The following is a 20,067-nucleotide window of genomic DNA, read 5'->3' as shown; positions in this document are numbered from 1 at the left end:
ATTATCAGTCAATCAATATGAAATTATTAAAAAAATCTTGGTTACTTGAGCATTTTTACTTATATATATATATATATATATATATATATATATATATATATATATATATATTACTACCACATATATTGGCAGAACAAAACTGTTTTTTAAAGATTTTATAATTCAGTCCGTTTGTGAGTGCCGGCCATTTTTGTTAAGCAGCACGTGCCAATTAAGTGGCTTTGCAGATGTTATCGTGAACCTGTATATCTTAGGACTGTCTCATTCAAACACACTGCAACAAACACCATTTGCCTCAGCACTTTCTCTTGTTTAATCTCTCTCAGCATGAAAAATTTTAACTGAATCCTAATAGGTGAAAACTGCTCTCTAAGTTTAGTACTGAAAAGGAACACACTCCACTTTTTAAAACATAAGTTTATAATGAAGGGGTAAAATATCAAAATAGATTTTTTGTTATGAGTGCATCGTATATACAGTCACTATACTTAGATCAATCAAATTGTTAAACGCTCCTTCAATTATGATCTATTAAAATTTGAAATCTTGCAATTCATGCAAGTCTGAAGTATGATATATATCTGGCAGGACTTTTTTTTTTTTTTTAACAGAATATTTATCTATATACGAGAAAACTTGAGCAAAAATTGGACAATTACCATAAATTTGCACCTTAACTATCTTTTTAGAAAACACTTTAGCAGCATGCACAATAAACATATTTTAATTGTTATTTCCATATATATACAGGGTGACCGCGTGACTATGTTACAAAATTTAAGGGATGATTCCTGACACGGAAACAAGAAAAAAAGTTCAAATAAACTTTTGTCCAACGTACATAATTTCGGAGCTACAAGGTGCCGAAAGCGTGGGAAACTGACATTCAAAGCTCTATAGCTCGACTATGGTGAATGATAGAGCTAATGCGGCATGGTCACGTCAAAGACACCGAAGCTGCTGTATTCAAAAATGCTTAGGTCGAGATCGTGCAATTCGTGCACAAGGGATTCCCCAAAGGAGCGTAGGGATTCCCGGATAATCTGTCAAGAAAGATGGGTCGAAAAGGATACGGATGAATAGCTGTCCCAACTGCTAGCAATAATGCGTCTGTACTAAGTCGATATCTCGCACAAGCACAAAATGGCGAACAGTTTTATACGTGCCATGTGTGGTTGCATAACGCGCACTAAATAAGAGTGGGGAAAATATGAAAGGAAAATGTGAATAATTTAGTACAAATGGTAAATACATTATAGTACACTGTCCTGTTCATTGTACGTATAGACGCGTTTAATAAAGGGAATAATCATGAAACGTACTAAAATGTTGTACAAACATCACACTATCATTGTTTTCTTTCATGTAGTTTTGTCATTGAAAGCAAGTAAAACTAAGGGGAAAAACCGGGGAATATGGGTGCTTTCTTCCAGGCAGAAACTTTATTTCATTTGATGATACGAGCCGAGGATACTTTTTACGAGAGGGGGATTTTTCCGCCATCCCATGTTAATTTGACCACTGCCAGAGAACAACAGTAAAATATCCGTTTCTTATCATTAGCCGTAATGTGCGTTACCCGAACATTGAAACAGAACAAGGAAAAACAATTTATCAGGACGTTTGTTTTAGTCGCTGCTTCCGATGTTTTGCAGGACTAATTCCGAGATTTTGTCTAGAATACTTGTCGTATTGTTATCGTTTAGAAGATATTTTGTTTTCACAGACGGTGCTATCACCTGAAGTACACCACAGTTTGCAGGTTCGATCACAAGGATTTGTTCTTCCTTCTGTCGTAGAAAACAATCGAAGGTAAGGAAAGTATAAGACAACCCTACTAGAAGGTGTTGTGGAAGGTCATTCTTCATGTGGTTTTGTTCGTAGCGTACGAGTTCTTTAGTGCAGTTTGTGCTTTGCTTGTTCGAATGTGAGATCAAATGGAGTATTCGATAGCAGAACTTGCGCACATGATATTTGTATAGGTCAAGCAAATGGCAACAGTCGACAAGCTAATAGGTTATATCGACTGAAGTATCCAGAAAGAAGACATCCAGCCCATACTATGTTTGCCAGACTTTTTCAACGCTTACGAGACACGGGGAATTTACAACCTCAATACTACGACCAAGGAAGACGAAGAACCACAAGTACTCCGAACTTTGAAGAACAAGTGCTTGACCGTTTCACCCAAGACCCAACAGTAAGTACCCGGAAAGTAGCACGTGAAAGGGGAGTAGCACAAGATACTGTTTGGAAAGTAGTACACGAGCAACAGTTACACCCCTATCACCCGCAGAGGGTTCAGGCCTTACGTCCAACTGACTTTCAACCTCGCGTTCGGTTTTGAGAGTGGTTTCTCCAACGCTCTGTAATTGATCCACAGTTTGCTTCCTACCTGCTTTTCACCGACGAAGCTTGTTTTACGAAATACGGGATATTTAATAGTCACAATAGTCATGTACAGTATGGACAGACGAAAATCCTTATGCAATTGTGGAAAGAGGCCACCAAGACCGATTCGCCATAAATATGTGGGCGGGTATTATCAGTGATCAGATAATAGGTCCATATTTACTACCACCACGATTAACTGCACCAGTGTATACGAGATTCCTGCGAGACATACTTCCAGAGTTATTAGAGGATGTCCCTCTCGGTGTTCGTCAACGGATGTGGTTTCAACATGATGGCGCCCCAGCCCACTTTTCAGCTAGTGCTCGAGAGTATTTGAATCAAACGTTTCGTGACAGATGGATTGGAAGAGGCGGTCCTTGTAATTGGCATGCACGTTCCCCAGATTTGCATCCACTTAATTTTTTCTTGTGGGGTCATGGCAAAACACTTGTCTATGAAACGTCTATAGACAACGCAGAAGAACTTAGCACGAATACTCGCTGTCTGTGATACTATAAGAACAGATCCTGGGTTGTTACAGCGGATGTGTCAGATCTTACTGCGACGCTGTAACGCCTGTGTTGAAGTAGAGGGACGCCATGTCCATCACCTATTGTAGGATAATTGGGAGATTTGTCTCGTTTACAGGTAATTGATGATGTTCTTGGCTGCATTCAATCCTGCTGTAAAATGTTGATTGCAGACATTATTCCCATTCTTGTGACTTTTGTTTTTAGGAAACAACCTCTTTTGCATTATGGTTGTTTCGCTCAGTTTTGTTTATTTGTTTTCAATGACAACAATACATGGAAGAAAGACTAATAGTGTGATCCTTTTACAACATTTTAGAACGTTTCATGACTATTGCCTTTTATTAAATGCGTATGTTCAATGATAGGACAGCGTAATATCATGTATTTAACATTTGTACTAAATTATTCACATTTTCCTTTCATGTTTCCCATTCTTATTTAGTGCGCGTTATGCAACCACACATGGCACGTATAAAACTGTTCGCCATTTTGTGCTTGTGCGAGATATCGACTTAGTACAGACGCATTATTGCTAGCAGTTGGGACAGCTGTTCATCCTTATCCTTTTCGACCCATCTTTCTTGACAGATTATCCGGGAATCCCTACGCTCCTTTGGGGAATCCCTTGTGCACGAATTGCACGATCTCGACCTAAGCATTTTTGAATACAGCAGCTTCGGTGTCTTTGACGTGACCATGCCGCATTAGCTCTATCATTCACCATAGTCGAGCTATAGAGCTTTGAATGTCAGTTTCCCACGCTTTCGGCACCTTGTAGCTCCGAAATTATGTACGTTGGACAAAAGTTTATTTGAACTTTTTTTCTTGTTTCCGTGTCAGGAATCATCCCTTAAATTTTGTAACATAGTCACGCGGTCACCCTGTATATATATATATATATATATATATATAATAAATCTGAATGACTTACAGCAAGCATCCTTATTTCTTCAGAGGTTCTGTGAAATGCTATGTGATTTGCCTGGTGCCGTTGTAAAGTATAATATATTTCTTAGAATCTTTTAATAGGTGCCCATACACGATCCCTAGCAGATTTCTTAAAGCAGCAGATCTTACATTCGTATATTTTATCCCTGTATTGTTTTGATACGAATGTGCCAAAAAGTCTCGTTTTACTAGATGTAAGGATAACCCATTGAAATCCTAGTTAACAGCAACTAATCGGTTGATTAATGGCTCTCCTATAATTCCTAATGAAAACAAAACAAAATTGGAATTCCATGACCCAGCCTTACCAAACACATATGGGCTTCAAAAATACATAAACTCAATGTTCTATTGAGACCAATAGTAGCTGGTTTTCATCATCCTACATATTTACTTTCAAAATGGCTGTATGATAAACGCGTATCATATAATATTCCAGTTAGATACACGGTTAAAAACAGTTTGGAGTTGAAAACATCCTTGAATTCCTTTGTTGCTGCAAATTCCATCCATCTGGCATCTTTTGATGTTGTGTTAATGTATCCATCAATATCAGTAGACCTGGCTCTACAGACAGTGGAAATGGCTTTACTTAAACTAAAAGTGAACCCATACGAAATCCAATTAATCTCTCGACTAATACCCTTTTGTCTAAGGAACAATTTCTTCCAATTTGAAGACACCATTTTCGACAGGACGGTGGACTGACTATGGGTAATACCATTTCTTCAATACTTTCTAATTTGGTACTGGACATGTTTGAAACAAATATCTTCCTAAATTTCCTTATATTAGATATTTTCGATATGCTGATGATACTTTGATTTTGTACAAGGACCCTCAAGTATTAAATAAACTGTTCGATGAGTTTAATCAAATTCACTCTAGAATAAAATTTACGAAGGAACTTGAAGAAAATGGTGCTCTTAACTTTCTTGATATTACCATTAAAAGACATAACAATAACTTTGTTACTTCGGTATACCGCAAACCTTCTACTGGTACAAAATATATATGAACTTCAAATCATCACATTCATGGCTTCAGAAATTAACTGTTTGGGAAAACTTTTTAAAGAGCTCTTTTGCTTTCAGACCTCTCTGAGGATCTCAACAAGGAAATACAGTATTTATTAGAAATTGCACAGGAAAATGGTTTCCAAAAATCTTTATTGTTAAAATAGTAAAACAAGTACAACAGGAGATCGTCGGCACCCACCATCAACCAACAACAGATGCCCTAACTGACAGATGGATTGGTGTCCCTTTGGTTCCACATTTTTCAGCAAAAATCAAGAAGATTCTGCAGAGACACAACATCAAAATTTCAGAAGTTCCCTCAAAATCTATAGATAAATACATAACCAATTTTAAAGCATTTTTACTGACCCTTTACAAAGCAATGGCGTCTATCTGGTGAAATGTCAGTGTGATAAAGTGTATATAGGTCAAACAAAAAGAACATTTATACTAGAATAACTGAGCACGTTCGTACCTCGAAATCGCGGAATCCGCAACAGTTATCCGGTCTAGCAACGCATCTTAGAGATTATAACGATCAAATCGTGGAATCATGTTTAATTGAAAAAGCAAAAACAGCAACGGAAGGAAAATTAAGGAATCATATGATATTCACAAAGAAAGGCCCTCACTTAACAGGGAAATAAATATTATTTGGAGTAATCTTTTCACTACATACTTTCACCATTTGGAAAGCAAGAACAGAAAACAGTGAACAGCAGTGTACAATAAGTTTCTATTCCGATGTGTTTTAATGTTTGACAGAAGATTTGTTTTTTACATATCCTAACCTTTTAACCATTTTAACCATCATTCATGTTTTTTATCCTTTTTGAAGTCTCCCACAGGCTGATGAAAGAAGTAGCATCTTCCGAAAGCGCTACCTGTTGCATGTAGAAGAAAATTATGCTACAAATTTTTTGCTGTGAGTAATAGCCTTTCCGCTTTTTCTCACTGAATATAATCACCGCTCGCAATGTTGTGATTTTTAAAAACCAGTTTTGTGCTGCCAATGTAGATGGTATTTTTTTTCTTTTATTGTTTTAAATAAAGAATAAAAATGATCAAGCAACCTTCATTGGATCATGCATATGGATTGACTCATGCAATTCCATCTTTGATCCAAATTTTCCCCCATCTTTGATCCAAATTTTCCCCATTTCCAAATTTAGGATCTCTTGTAAGTCTTTTTTTTTCATTCGTACAAGAAATTCTAAACTTAATGCAAAAGGGGGAAATTTGGATCACCGAAGAAACTGCATAATTAAGACCTAAATAAAAAACTTAACAAAATACAATTTTACCCTTCATTTATATGTATATTTAAATTTTAAAAAGTCACACGTCACTATCTTTTGGCAACAGAGTTCTGCACTCAATAAACACCTGTAGTTATACTGTAATAAGCCTATAAAGGAGAGATATGAATATCATTTCAATAACTAAAACAAATTTTGTACACACCTGTTCACAAAAAAACTGGAAACTCGTTCAGAAACTAAGTCCGAAAAAGTGAGCCTAGATCCGTCACAATTCCCGTAGATCTATACACAGGGAATTGCATGTTCCCGCCGTTCTTTATATAGACACTAGCTGCAAACCGTACTGTCATCCGAGCGATGTGAAAATGTAAAAACAAAATCAAACTACTTATTTCTGAGATTAATATTGATTGCACACCTCATGCACAGTTCCAATATCCAAAATCAACCATTATCTTAAGTAGAAATTGCTGAAAACGACAGAAAATGGATATTTATACCTCCAAGTAGGAACCTGTGCTTGGAGCGATTCTATTATCAATATTATAACACAATTTCTTGTAAGTTGCGTCTGTGGTCAAACGGGTTTAGTACTGCTACTGACATTTCTGAAACGAAGGGCGACGGTTCGAGCCTCCGTGCGGAAAGTTAAAGTTGTCTTCCTTTTTTTAAAACTATAAATTTCTACTGTGAAGTAACTGGAAACATATTATCCGACGAACTGTCACTTTTCAAATCCCTGTCACATTTATTAGCCCGCCATGTTCATAATTCATATACGAAAACGCTAAAATGAGAAATGTGAACACAGTTGAATACCTAAAACCACAGTCCAACATGAAAATTATCCATATATATATTTCGGGGGGCTTTGCTCACTTCATTCTTGGAAATGCGAACATTCTACAAGATATTTCATTCATTTTACAATATTTTATTTGAATAAACATAAAATGTCGGGAGGGGGGGGGGGATCAAGCCCAGAAGTCCCCTAAAATACACCTATATATATGATTTTTTTTTTTTTTTTTTTTTGCATTACAAAAACTTAGGGTACCTCATAATCTGGATTTTTATAAAGCAATTTGAAAAAATGAAATGAAATCTTTGAGTTTTACGTCCCACGGTTATGCCGGTTAGGCTAAAGGAGACGGTGATAATGAGAGATGAGTGAAATGGTGGAATGAAGAAAGTGGGAGGAAACGGGAGTACCCCGAGAAAACCCACGAGCACGATGTTTGTCCACCACAAAGTTCACTTGGCGGGGGCTGGGATCGAACCCGGGACCCCTAGCACCAGAGGTGAACACTCTACCACTGAGCCACCGCGCCCCCCAAAGCAATTTGAACAATTATTTAGAAAATATGTACTGCTTAAAATCGGATTAAATCGCAATGCCAGTAATCTGTAATATCTTACATTTTTATTTATTTACATTGAATGTGTACTTGTTTTATACTGTATAGCATGAATATTACGTGCTACATAAGAAACAATTATCTATAATTGAATTTAAGTAGGAAATCGATATAATTATTATAAGAAGAAGCTTGTGAAAATGAAGTGTATAATAATGGTTGTATCTGAAATAGATGTTGCGTAATGGTGTAATTGGTAACCCCGCCAGCTTTGGAATACTGGGCTCTTCAAACTGTCCATCCTTAGGGATGCGCAGAGTCGAGTCGAGACAGAATTTTCCTGACAAAATTCGAGTCGAGACACAGCTCTTCCAATAGAAAAATATACATTTGTCGAGTCGAGACATCACTTTTACAGTATATTGTCGAGACGAGACGGCCTCAAATATTGCCTCGTGCGCATCCCTATCCATCGTACCTAGATAAAATCAATTTTGGATGCGAATATTCAATTACTTTTAACGATAATTGTAATCTACGATACAGATTGAAGTAAGATATTGGCTTGAACTGCTTTATTACCCACTTAACCTTCGTATACTGCAATTATATCTAATTGTCGCATAAATATTTACTATTATTAGAATGTAAACACTGACGAATATATATTAACACACAATGAGGAAGAACTCAATGCTCGTAGTAATTAACAAATTGGTTGCAAGTTTATTTAAAATTAACTCTCTTGAAATCTAAATCATCATTATTAGAAAGAAAGGAAGAGAACCGTTTTGTTAATTTGGACATATTATAAGAGATTGAGGAATGTGTATTTAATCGAATAGAATATATGAAACTAAATGGAATGGCATGTGGAACCGAACTTGAAAGAGGATAGGATGTGTAAATGAAAAATGAAAGAAAGCAATGGTTAACAGCAGTAGTCACTACTTACAGCAGATGAGTGAAATCTTCCCCCTCCCCCCCCAAAAAAAAAAGTTCAACAATTCTGAAACATAAAGGGCGTCACATTTTCTTCGCTTCCTGACAAAATTGAAAAATGGATTTTGCATATTGTTCGTCTATACCTCTTCAATATAGTTAGCTAACAAACCAAGTACGGTCGATTGACTAGACGTGAAGTGAGTGAAATTTATATAGGAAGTTTCGATACAGCGTTCACCGAAGTGACGAAGATGTGGTGTTGAAGCTTCTGGTAGGTCCTATTTCGTAATGGATTTTAGGTCAGTGAGATTTCTTTATACGTATCAGAAAGCTCTTTAACTCCATACTAAAGGCGAGTCGTATGATTTATTCAAATCGTCAGGTATTCGGACAACCATGAACCCAATTCGTTTTGCTTCACTGCTTACAAGTTTAACTTGAAATAAATTCTTACTTTTCCACGGAAACACAAACTGTTTTAATGCTCATTTTATTATGGGCAAAATGTATAATTCTGCAAGTAATAAAAATTTACATGTCCATCTCCGAGATTCGATCCCTCGTCCTTTGGCTCAGCAGTTCGACACGTAGACAACTAGACTAATTGTCGTTGTGTAACAGCTTGCAGGAAAATCGAAGGAAACAACGAAGGAAATTGAACTGCACGAAGGAAATTGAGGGCATGTGCTCCCATGTATACATAATTTCGAAATATTTTATCCTTAAGTATTACAATGATGAATTGTTTCTACAGTATAGTTAAAAACGGATCAACATATCTTATTACACTTAGAAGAGGAAAATACAGATTTACAGAATGTTTTTGATTGTGAACGTTGGATTGTGGGTTTGAACCTATCATCTTTGGTTTACTGTTTCCTGAAGATACTCGAAGTTGATCTTAGGAAATGTTTACCTCAAAAGACCAATTTTACACAGTCCAAGTTCAAAAACTAGTTCTTATAGCAACTACAGTAATTTCCTAATTAAATTTAATTTAGAGTTACCCAGTGCCGTAAGCGTCGGTGGACCATCGATGGGTAATTAGCGACCTCTCGCCAAACATTGATGGCCCCACTTCCGTTTTGAAAATTATACCACCAGTGGGCCACTGGTGGCAGAGACGCGACGAAATGCCAATGAATTACAAAATATATTAAACAGCCTATATGCATGATTCATTTACATTGAGATGAGTCTAAAAAGCACTTACAAAATATATATATATAAAGTTCTCCCGGAATGGCGCGAAACCGCAACTTTGTGATGTAGAAGCATGGGTTACTCTTGACCCCGGAGCTCACTTTAGGAACATTCGTCAGGAAAAACAAATATATAGTAATAAACGCAAGCACATGACTGGCGATAAGTCGTTTCGGTCCCTTCGCCGATTCTCCGCGACGAATCGAAAGACGGACCGAAAAGAAGTCATCGCCGCTACGTGGTGGTAACTGCAACACCCCTACTCTAGATGTCTGTTTCGACTCGACGAAACCCTGCCGCCAGGGACACACTAGCGGCAATCTTTCGATGCGTCGCTATATCGACGATCGACATTTACCAGCAAGTGGGCCACTAGATATTGGCGACGTTAACGGCATAGGGTCAAGTTTCATCTCACAAATGTGAGATATTCTATTTTTGGCATAAATTTTAACTCCTCTCCTCTGTTAGGATATGCAGCTTAATAAAAATGGTGTGACAACAAGCCAGTCCGCGCATGGCACCCTAAAATGTTCTAGGAGGGGCTATCTTCATGGTTGCTATATATTATGTTTGGCATTTCTGTTTGTATACATTTCGTGAGTCAGAAGACGGCCCACCCTGCCCCCTTCGGGTGCCCATGAGTCAGAGGTAGGTGAAAGTGTTAACTAATAAAAATCATTTCAAACGGTTAAGCCATTTTTTGTTCTGATAGACGACGTCTTTTTCATTTATATCCTATGTAGATAGATACAGATTAATAGCATTATTACTGTCTTATTATTTATTTCAATTTTACCATATACTTTTCTCAACGTTTAAGTCCTTTAGGCTAAAGAAGACGGGTGATTCATGCAGATAAATTCTAGTTCAAGTAAAATTTTAATGGACCCTTAACGGGAATTGAACCCGCGACTATAAGACCCAACAACGAACGCGCTAGGCATTAGATATTAAAACAAAACTGACTTACCGAACGTTCCTAAGTAACTGATTTTTATTTTATTTGTAATTGTTTTACTTGGTTTTATAGTTTTAGCAGTACCTCTTTAACAACAGGGGCACGAACACAGAATTATCACAGATAGGTAAAAACACAAGCCTCACCAGCAGGAATAGAACTCGGTACCCCGTACACCAAAGGCACACGTGCTAACCACTGGAGTATCTGGGGTAAACAAAGGAGCAGAAATAAATATATATTGCACATTCCGACGAAGCGCAAACGTCCCAATGAAAGCAATGGAAAAACTTAGTGAGTTCTTGAAAGAGCTCGAAGGTCACCTGGGTATGAAGACAAATCTTTATTCAGATATTAATAACTCGTATAATCGCCGTTAGCTTTGATGCCGCATCTTAATGTTCTTGGTAATGAGTTAACCAAGCTAGCGACATATTGATGTCCCTGTGCTATTTCTTCCCATGCGTGAGAAACTAGCTCCCAAAGTGTGTCAGCTGTCCTTGGTGGGGAATCAGGCCAATTTTCGTGTAGAGTTCTTGTAACTTCCGCCCATACATTTGCCATTGGGTTTAAGTCAAATCCTCTTGGAACCCAGTCGACTAGCTCAACATTGGGTTCCTCTTGAAAACAGGCTTGAAACAGATGGGAATCATGTATTGAGCTATGATCTTGTTGAACTTCTACATTGCCGTCTTCAAATAAATTTCTCGCAGCGGGGAGAAAGCCATACTGCACATTATCCAGATACTTCTGGCTGTTCAATCGGCCTTCTATACGGTGTAATTCACCAACTGTATCCTTACACAGCCATCCCCAGCAGTGAATAGTAACATGCCCCATTCGATGCGTTCTGTGAGTGTACTGTGGATCGTAACGTTTTCCTGTGGGTCTATACACAAGTCGAGGACCATCATTTGCTGAAGAGAATATCTTTTCGTCTGTGAAGATTACATGATCCCAGTTACGACTAATATTTGCCTCAGCAAATGCTATCGATCAACTTTATGACTTCGTCAATTGCTCCTTACACGCGGCTCGATATGCGTGAAGCCCTGCATCTTTAAGGTGTCGCCGAGAGGTGAGGAAGGAGCCAGGAAAACGAGACATTATCACTAACTGCCGGGATGACATGAAAGGATTGCGACGGCTTACATCTACTAGGGCCCGATCTTGTTGTGGGATTGAAACCCTTTGAAGGCCAGTGTCAGGTTTTCTAGACACGTTACCTGTTTCTGAGTATTTCTTCCACCAAGTATATGCTGTAGAACAGGGAATACCAAGACGTTCGCTAGCTTGTCTCACACTCATACCACCGTATTCAACAAGAGCAGTAAGTTGCTCGCGAACATTCTCACCACTATGAGCCATGACTAATGAATGAATTGCAGCTGTTTGGCTGTAGGTGATTTCGTTACTCGTAGGCTTAAGTGGAGAAACTCGTCTGCTGCGACAAGGCATACGTCATGTTTTCGTAGTTTAGCATTTTTCACGAAAATAAGTGTTACAGAGAGATATATATGTATGTATGTATCAGGAACATGAATAATTTACATTTTTGACGTCTGTGTTAACGTTTTCATACATAAATTCTGGAAATGGCGGGCTAGTAAATGTAACAGAGATTTGAAAAGTGACAGTTCGTCTGATTGTTTTTCCAATTACTTCAAAGTAGAAATTTATATTTATAATAATGCTTCCATATATTAAAAAAAAGAGGAAGAAATAAAAACGAACTCTCCGCACGGAGGCTCGAATCGGTGCCCCTCGCTTCAGAAATAACAACAGCATTACTAAATCCGCTTGGCTACGGAAGCACTTAGAAGGAAATGCGTTATAATATTGATAATTGTATCGCTCCATGCGCAGGTTGACACCTGAAGTTTTAAATAGTCATTTTCGGTCTTTTTCAGTAATTTCTACTTAAGATATTGATTGTTTTTGCATATTGGATATGTGCATGAGGTATGCAATCAATATTACTCTCAGAAATAAGTAGTTTGATTTTGTTTTTACATTTTCACATCGCTCGGATGACAGTACGGTTTGCAGCTAGTGTCTGTATAAAGAACGGAGGGAAAATGCAATTCCCTGTGTTTAGATCTGCGGGAATTGTGACGGATCTAGGCTCACTTTTTCGGACTTAGTTTCTGAACGAGTTTCCAGCTTTTTGTGAACAGGTGTGTACATAAGTGAACAGACAGAATTGGATTATTCCAAAGGAATAGTGTACACCGTGAAGCAAGTTACTGTGAAGTGAAAATACCTTAAACAAGACGAATCTTCCGCAGAACACGTTACACCTTAATAATGAATGGACATAGTTCAAACTGTTAAGTGTTAAATAATTTTAATCTTGCCTGCACACTAGGAGTGTTTCGTTATCATAGGACTAAAAGTTACATAATGTTTCAGTAATTTCTTCCAGTTTGTGGTAGAAGTGCTCATGTCCATAGCCCGACTACGGGCCGACAAAAGCACCAGATACAAGGTGAGTTTCTTTTCTGTGTTAAATACGCATTCTAGAGCATCCACAGGTTATTATAAATGATTCAGATAATTTACAGCGTTCCAAACCTGAACAGAAAAGGAAACAACAGAAGTATATATTCAATGCTTTGTACTTTGCAAAACAACAGAGCCATGACATAAAACAGTCTTACCAAATGAACCGATATACTTTCATGTAGCTTACTTTTAGGAATTCAAGATCGAATGTCAATACGATAAAACTGACCACTTCTGACATTCGTTGATGTTTGCTTTGAAAGTGAGTCTGAATGCTGCCGAACTCAAAGCAGGCATTCAGGATGTTTAAGGGAACGGTTAGTATTAAAGAATCCACAACTTAAAAATGGTTTGGACGTTTTTAGTGAGGACATCTCGAGTTGCAGTAGTACAGGATCTTTTTTTCTTTTTCGCAGTTATTGTTTTAAGGTGTTGGGTGGAAACCATTGTACCCCTCGCTGAACATGGAAGTTAATCCTTCTCCTGTGCCGATATAGCATTTATTGTTGATATTGAGAATGGAGATGTTTCGTGAGACGAGATGCCAAAAAGACAACACTGCCTTCGACGCGGGAATCCCAGGTCCGATTCCCAGGGAGCTCCTGTGGGTCGGATTCCATGTTAAGCTGTTGGATCCACTCTTATATAGCCTTTATACTGAAAGGGCTAAACTCGAATACAACCAATCAATAACGCACTGAACTTTTTTTCTGCACACAAACTGCGCGGCACACATGAACTCCGGTATTTTATTTGCATGTAGGCCTAGGGCTATTTTTGATCAGTGCCTCACATTCATGTTTCCTGTGCGCGAGTTTGCAGGTTCTTCCATAATGAGAGACGATACAAAGACCGCAACAGAAACCAAGCCATGAGATATCCCGACGCACTAGGTCTTGTCTCATACAGCCCAGGTGTAGACAATAGACAATGAAATTCAACTCATCAATAAACTTCCCTTCATGCTGGTCTGCTGACTAGCGCGTGCACCTTTGGTTCGTGGATATCCGGGATTCGATTCCCGATGGAAGAGCACTGAAATTTTGAACTATTACAACGATTCGGATTTTAATCTGAACTATTGGTCCATGTCTCAAATAGCCTCGATGCTGAACTTTAACCAACAACAATCAATTCTGGATGGCATTTAGTATCTCCCTCAACTCGTTTCATGGCTCCAGAACCGAGTACCTTGTTTTTGTCTAAGCTGTGATAAAGGTAAGAAAAAACGTGCCATGCGGTGCTTATAATGTCCTTCGCACGCTCAGCTATATTTTGTGAAGAAAGTAACACTGGAGATCTTATATGTGGAACTTTGGGGGAGATACTAAATATCATCCCTCATTCTTTGCAATAAAAATGTACAACCTAACAGAGCCTGGACACAGAGGCTAGTACATTTCCAGGTATATATATTCCGGCCAATATTGTTAGATTAGTTTAGGGTAGTTCTGGTTCGCGTCTGCGGAACAAAACTCCCCTTTTATTCAATTATTTAATATGTGTAACGTACCGTATTGGTAACGATACATTCTTATTGCATTTTAGTTGCACAGGGTTTGAATTTTCTTGTTTTAGTTTCCACTTTGTTCTTATACATGCTAAGTTCTGTTTAATCTGTTATTATACGCATTCCGTGTAACGATAGTACTTTTTATTTAATGTTCATTATAGTTACGATTTTATATTGATGGTATACGTAATCTCTATCTGCGCCATAGCCTTGGTATACGTACTCTCTATCTGCACCATAGGCTATGTTATTGTCTTTGGAAGCTGGTTAGGCCTCGGCTTAAGTTAATTCAGTATTGATATGTAATGAATATTCTGTTTGGCGAGTATTATTGACCCGCGTATTGTATATCTGCAGACCTTATTAGTGGAGAGAAAAACCTATTAACTAACTACTACGCAGGGTTGGCAAAAACCAGGATTTTTATTGAAAAAAAAACTATTTTTGTTTAAACCAGGTTTTTTTGGTTTAAATAATTTACGCTATGTATTTATATTAGATATGGACAGAAATTAATTTGTTTCGCCTTGGTGTTATTATACAACAACAAGGTTATGCTGGAAGGGGTCACATAAGCTTAAAGCGGAATCCAAACCGCTTCTCGACTTACACCCAAGAGAAATTGTCCTGATAAAAATACGTTGTACTGATCTTTACATAAGCGCACTTGTTAATATAATTGTCAAGAGTCATTTCAAAAAGACAAAAAGATAAACAGTTGCATAAGTAGAATTATATATAAATCGAGAAACTCCCGCCTCAGCCATTGGGAAAATCCTGTTATTACTTTAAATGTATTAGTATGTAAAATTTTAAGGTCAACATATCATAATCACTACGCTAAAACTGAGGTATTAAATTACAAATTTGGTATGTAGATATCATTCAATAAAATTAAAACAAAGTCAAATCCAAGTTGATGTCGGAAGCTACGTAGGCAGTTGATACATTTTGCCAATTTCTATCAATAAGAGGCAAGCTTGGCTTCTTTATAAAACAACAGGGATTCATTCAAGTAGAAATATATAATTTGGTTTCATTTCTTATGCTTAGGATTAACATCCTTATGAAATACCAACGTTATCACGGAGAAGACTTTCGCTTAAAGGGACACCTCGAATCGCCACTAGGTTTACACTTGAAAGATGGGTTGTGGTTTGGCCGAGAATTGAACATGGGACCCATTGATGAAAAGGTGAAAAGTAGATAAACATAATGCGGATGGTTTGATATGTGGAAACGTCACCATTAAGATCACACGATTTTAAGCATTTTCGTTTTTTTTAGAGGGGGGGGGGGTTAACAGTTGGTGTAAACCAAAATTTAAACCAGCCAACCCTGTTACTACATACCGCTAATCGTATAACTAAACCCAACGAACTATAATTTAATATAAAGATCCATTGCACTATTACGTTAGACGTGTGTGTGATCTTTTAACGTTATAATATGACGACATGTAACTACAAATGCATATTAACGTAAATTGCCCTGTTACGTGAAATATATATTTGCGTACATACTTTATTTTTATTTATTTATTTATTTATTTTTTTTTTTACTCAACTAAATTTCGTGCATATTATTAATATGATTACCATTGGCACAAGGAAATTATTTACTTTTTAAATATTACGTATTTAGTCAACCACTAACATTGGTGGTAAGTTTTCTCTTCTTTTCAGCTTTAAACTTGTTTGCACTATTACAAGTATTACGCTACTCTTTTGCTTGAGAAGAGTATCGACACGTGTCACATGGCGAAATTAATTCAATAAATAAATTTCTTATACACGTTAAAGATTTTAGTTTAGGATTTTTATATATAGATAATAAGAGTAATACAAATCTTTAAATCTGAGCAGGGAATGATGTTTACATTTATTATTATTCGTGATGTGATCTATCATGCATAATCTGCGAGTAAGCATGTCGAGTGCATACGAAAGAGAAAAGAAACCTACCATTATTAATTAAAACCAGAGTGACGACGCGGAGTTCTTAATTTTTGAAATTAGTTGCGAAATTGCATAATTTCGGCGAACCTATATAAATTTTAGCTATTAGAACAACCTTTGCTATGTTTAGAAATATAAAGAGAGCTCGGATTAAAATTTATTAAACTTAATTGGGAATTTCGTCGTCACTATTGAGTGTTCGCTTCGTCCATCATGGAATTGGCATCGTGGACTAAAAAATCGTGAGCAGCATCAGGACCCGACCAAGAATCACTGACTAATCGTAACTATAATGAACATTAAATAAAAAATACTATCCTTTCACGGAACGCGTATAATAACAGAGTTGAGTTGATTTTAGTTTAGCGTCCCGTTCAGCAGCGAGGCTATATGAGACATGGACCTACTGATTAACGTGGAATCCGAACCACATGAGCTCCCGCCGGGAAACCCGTATAATAACAGATTAAACAGAACTTAGCATGTATAAGAACAAATTGAAACCTAACACAACCTAAAACAAGAAAATTCAAACCCTGTGCAACTAAACTACAATAAGAATCTATTGTTACCAATACGGTACGTTACATATGTATCCTATAACATTTATAACTATTCATGCCCAACTATTCACGGTTTGATTTAAACGCATTAGTTTCAATCAGGATTTATTGAAGTTCAGATGAAATGAAATCAAGTCTTTATTTTTGACTCGTCAGTAAATTTCTTGACTTTCACAAAAAATAATAAAATAGGGTAATAAAGAAATACTGACTTCCAACCATTAAGTTATTTCATATATATATAATGACGGTATTCAAAGGCCTGTGTGCCGTAGAGTATGTCCAGCATGTTATGGCTTAGATTAGCATAGGTAAAGTAGGTTAGACTAGTTTAGTTTACATTAGGTTAGATTCGATTACTATAGTTTGGCTTACGTTCTATAGGCATTACTCGAGCAGACGGTTCTACCAAATTTTGACTCATTTCTTACATGTTCAGGTTAGTTTAAAGCCCTGTATCTCCTTTAGCAGAGCATGTACTAAATAAGGCGCTCCAGTACGGGTTGCAGATCGACTTCAGGAGGGCTAAGCATAAATATAGTGTGGACGTACAGCATAAAAACAAGTGCATAAAACACGAACCAACTAGGTGCTAGGTAGCCACTAAAAAGGACGAATGCTATCTAACGGAGTCAGGGCAGGAGCGCAGCATGGAAGCCCGAACAGTAGCGAGGATACGCATAAAGGAAGATAGTGAAACCACACTTACACATACAATACTTTCACTACAACTCAAAATTCATTTTCATACGCTGTGCACTGAAAGTAATTACTTGTATTCACAATCTCATTCATTCACAAAAAATATTTCACATCGTATTTCACCTATCACTCCTCTATTTGGTAGAACCGTCTGCTCCAGTGAACCCGTTCTGTATTTCTTCACCTACTCTGCGATACTAAATCCCACACACGTATAATAAGGTAGAATTACGAAATGGAAAGTATGCTGTTTAGCACATAATACTTTATAAGCAAGCTTGATGAAGTGGTGTGCTACGTAAAGGCAGTGCACAGTGATGATCTGTAACTATAGAAGTTCGCAACGCGATGACACATCCAGTATTTTTATGCAATATGAAGTATATTTTATCTATTTTCGTTTATTCGTATACCCACCATCGCTGGCGCTTTTGCTTCCTACGGACGCACCTCCTTGCTTCCGCTCGGGCTGCATAACACCTACCATGACTCAGGTTAGGTAATGATCGTGTTTTTTAGTAGATACCTAGCATAAGTTGGTTCGTGTGTTAATTCGTTCTATTCTCTAATTTATATGCTTATATGCACACGCTGTTTTCATACTCAGCCACCCTATAATGAATTAGCACCCATGAATACAACTTTTCTTTCAACTAACACTATTTGAGGTAGAAATGATACATTTCCAGCTGAGAAGTTAGTATTTAATGATTATAAGGGCAAGGTTCTAGAACACAGGTCCCCCATTCCATTTTGCTCGAATAAAGACAGAAAACATCGTGCCCTGCGGGGCTCTAACCCGCCTTCACTCGCTGACGCTCGCTCGGCCGTACTATGTGAATTAAATATTAACCTTTGGTACAGAAAGGAACCAACCTAGGTACAAATCTATATAGGGAACCAGTGTTCTAGAACCTTCTCGAATACAAGTATGTCCCCGTAAAATGAAACAGCCCCGCTTTACTCCTACACACACTTGAAAAAAAAATAGGCAAGGTTCTAGATTACTGGTCCCCCTTCCCATTCAGCAGTAATAAAGACAGAAAACAACGTGCCTAGCAGGGCTCTAACCCGCCTTCACCCGCTGACGCTCGCTCGGCAATACAGTGCAAATTAAGTGTATAAACTTTAGTACAGAAAGAAACCAACCCAGCTACTAACCTACATGGGGGACCAGTAATCTAGAACCTTTCCAAAAAATAACAGTAACTTCACTTACTATGTCATATAACATAACAAAGTATCTGTGACTGTTTGTTTCTACTTTGCTCTTGTATACTTTAGCCGATACACTGTACTATTTCATAACCGTAACCAATGAAAATTGACTATTACAACGATGTCAATGTCAAGTTTTAAAATATTTTCTTTTTCTTCTTCTTCTTTAGCGATGAGTAGTCTCGGAATGATTCCTTCCGAAAGAAAGAATCCTTCAGAGTAATGAAAGGAACGAATCTCTGAAAGGAATCGGATTAATTTGGGCGGATCCACTCACGGTATGGATTCATTCAGAATTTTACGTATTGATTCAGGTGATTCGGTTGGCGGAACCAATGAACAGACGAGAGCATTGATATGAATGGAGTCGGATTGATATGAATGGTACAAAATCAGTAGTAAAGAATATAGCAACACTGCACAACAGAGAAGCACATAATGCACGTACTGCGCATGTCTGGAAACCAGCAATCTTTCTTACTAAGGCTCGTGTCACTTTTCCGCAATAGTCTGATCACACCATCAGAACTACTCGCTCACTTAACTTGGGGTAAGGGGAGAGCGGCTGCTAGTCTCAAGATTCTTATAAAATAGAGGATCTGCCCTTACAACAAAATCTTAAAGCCATACGTCACAGTTTTGCCACCCCTACTCTTCCCACTCTGGCCAATAAGATCTCAATGTTTTGAGCCAACAATCATGGCGGAATCGCAAGTAGCGAATCAGACGATGGCGAAAACGAGAATAGCCAATCAGACTTGCCGATGCTCGGTTGTTATTTGGCTTCATTAATTTAATACGATGAAGATACATATAGGCAAATCCTCTATTTTATAACATCCTTGGCTAGTCTTATCACTATTATTTCTTTCCTTCTGTTTGTTTTCACTTTTTCACAGGTGTTTAGCGTTACCAGGTCTATAGATTTTTGATGCAAGAAGGATAATAAAACTATTTGCTGTAACACACAAGCTCTTATGCAATA

General features: G+C 37.5%; 1 protein-coding gene across 3 annotated transcripts in view; it reads right to left on the bottom strand.

The window, feature by feature from the left end:
* LOC145692994 (uncharacterized) overlaps positions 1–19,552 on the bottom strand; it is a 30,174-nt gene extending 10,622 nt beyond the window's left edge. For 2 of the 3 annotated variants that reach the window (XM_081768628.1, XM_081768647.1), the window contains exon 1: positions 19,531–19,552. In XM_081768628.1, the coding sequence (XP_081624754.1) occupies positions 19,531–19,537 (7 nt within the window). In that variant the 5' untranslated portion in view covers positions 19,538–19,552. Of the gene's footprint in view, positions 1–19,083; positions 19,407–19,530 lie in introns of those variants that run through there. The other variant, XM_081768638.1, reaches the window with a different exon arrangement.
* Between the last annotated feature and the right edge of the window lie 515 nt (positions 19,553–20,067).

The sequence above is a fragment of the Thermobia domestica genome, chromosome 1, assembly GCF_964235325.1.
Source record: "Thermobia domestica chromosome 1, izTheDome1.hap1.1, whole genome shotgun sequence".
In the NCBI taxonomy this organism is placed as follows: Eukaryota; Metazoa; Arthropoda; class Insecta; order Zygentoma; family Lepismatidae; genus Thermobia; species Thermobia domestica.
Note: the sequence above shows the minus strand (reverse complement) of the source record. Positions and strands in the feature narration are given on the sequence as shown.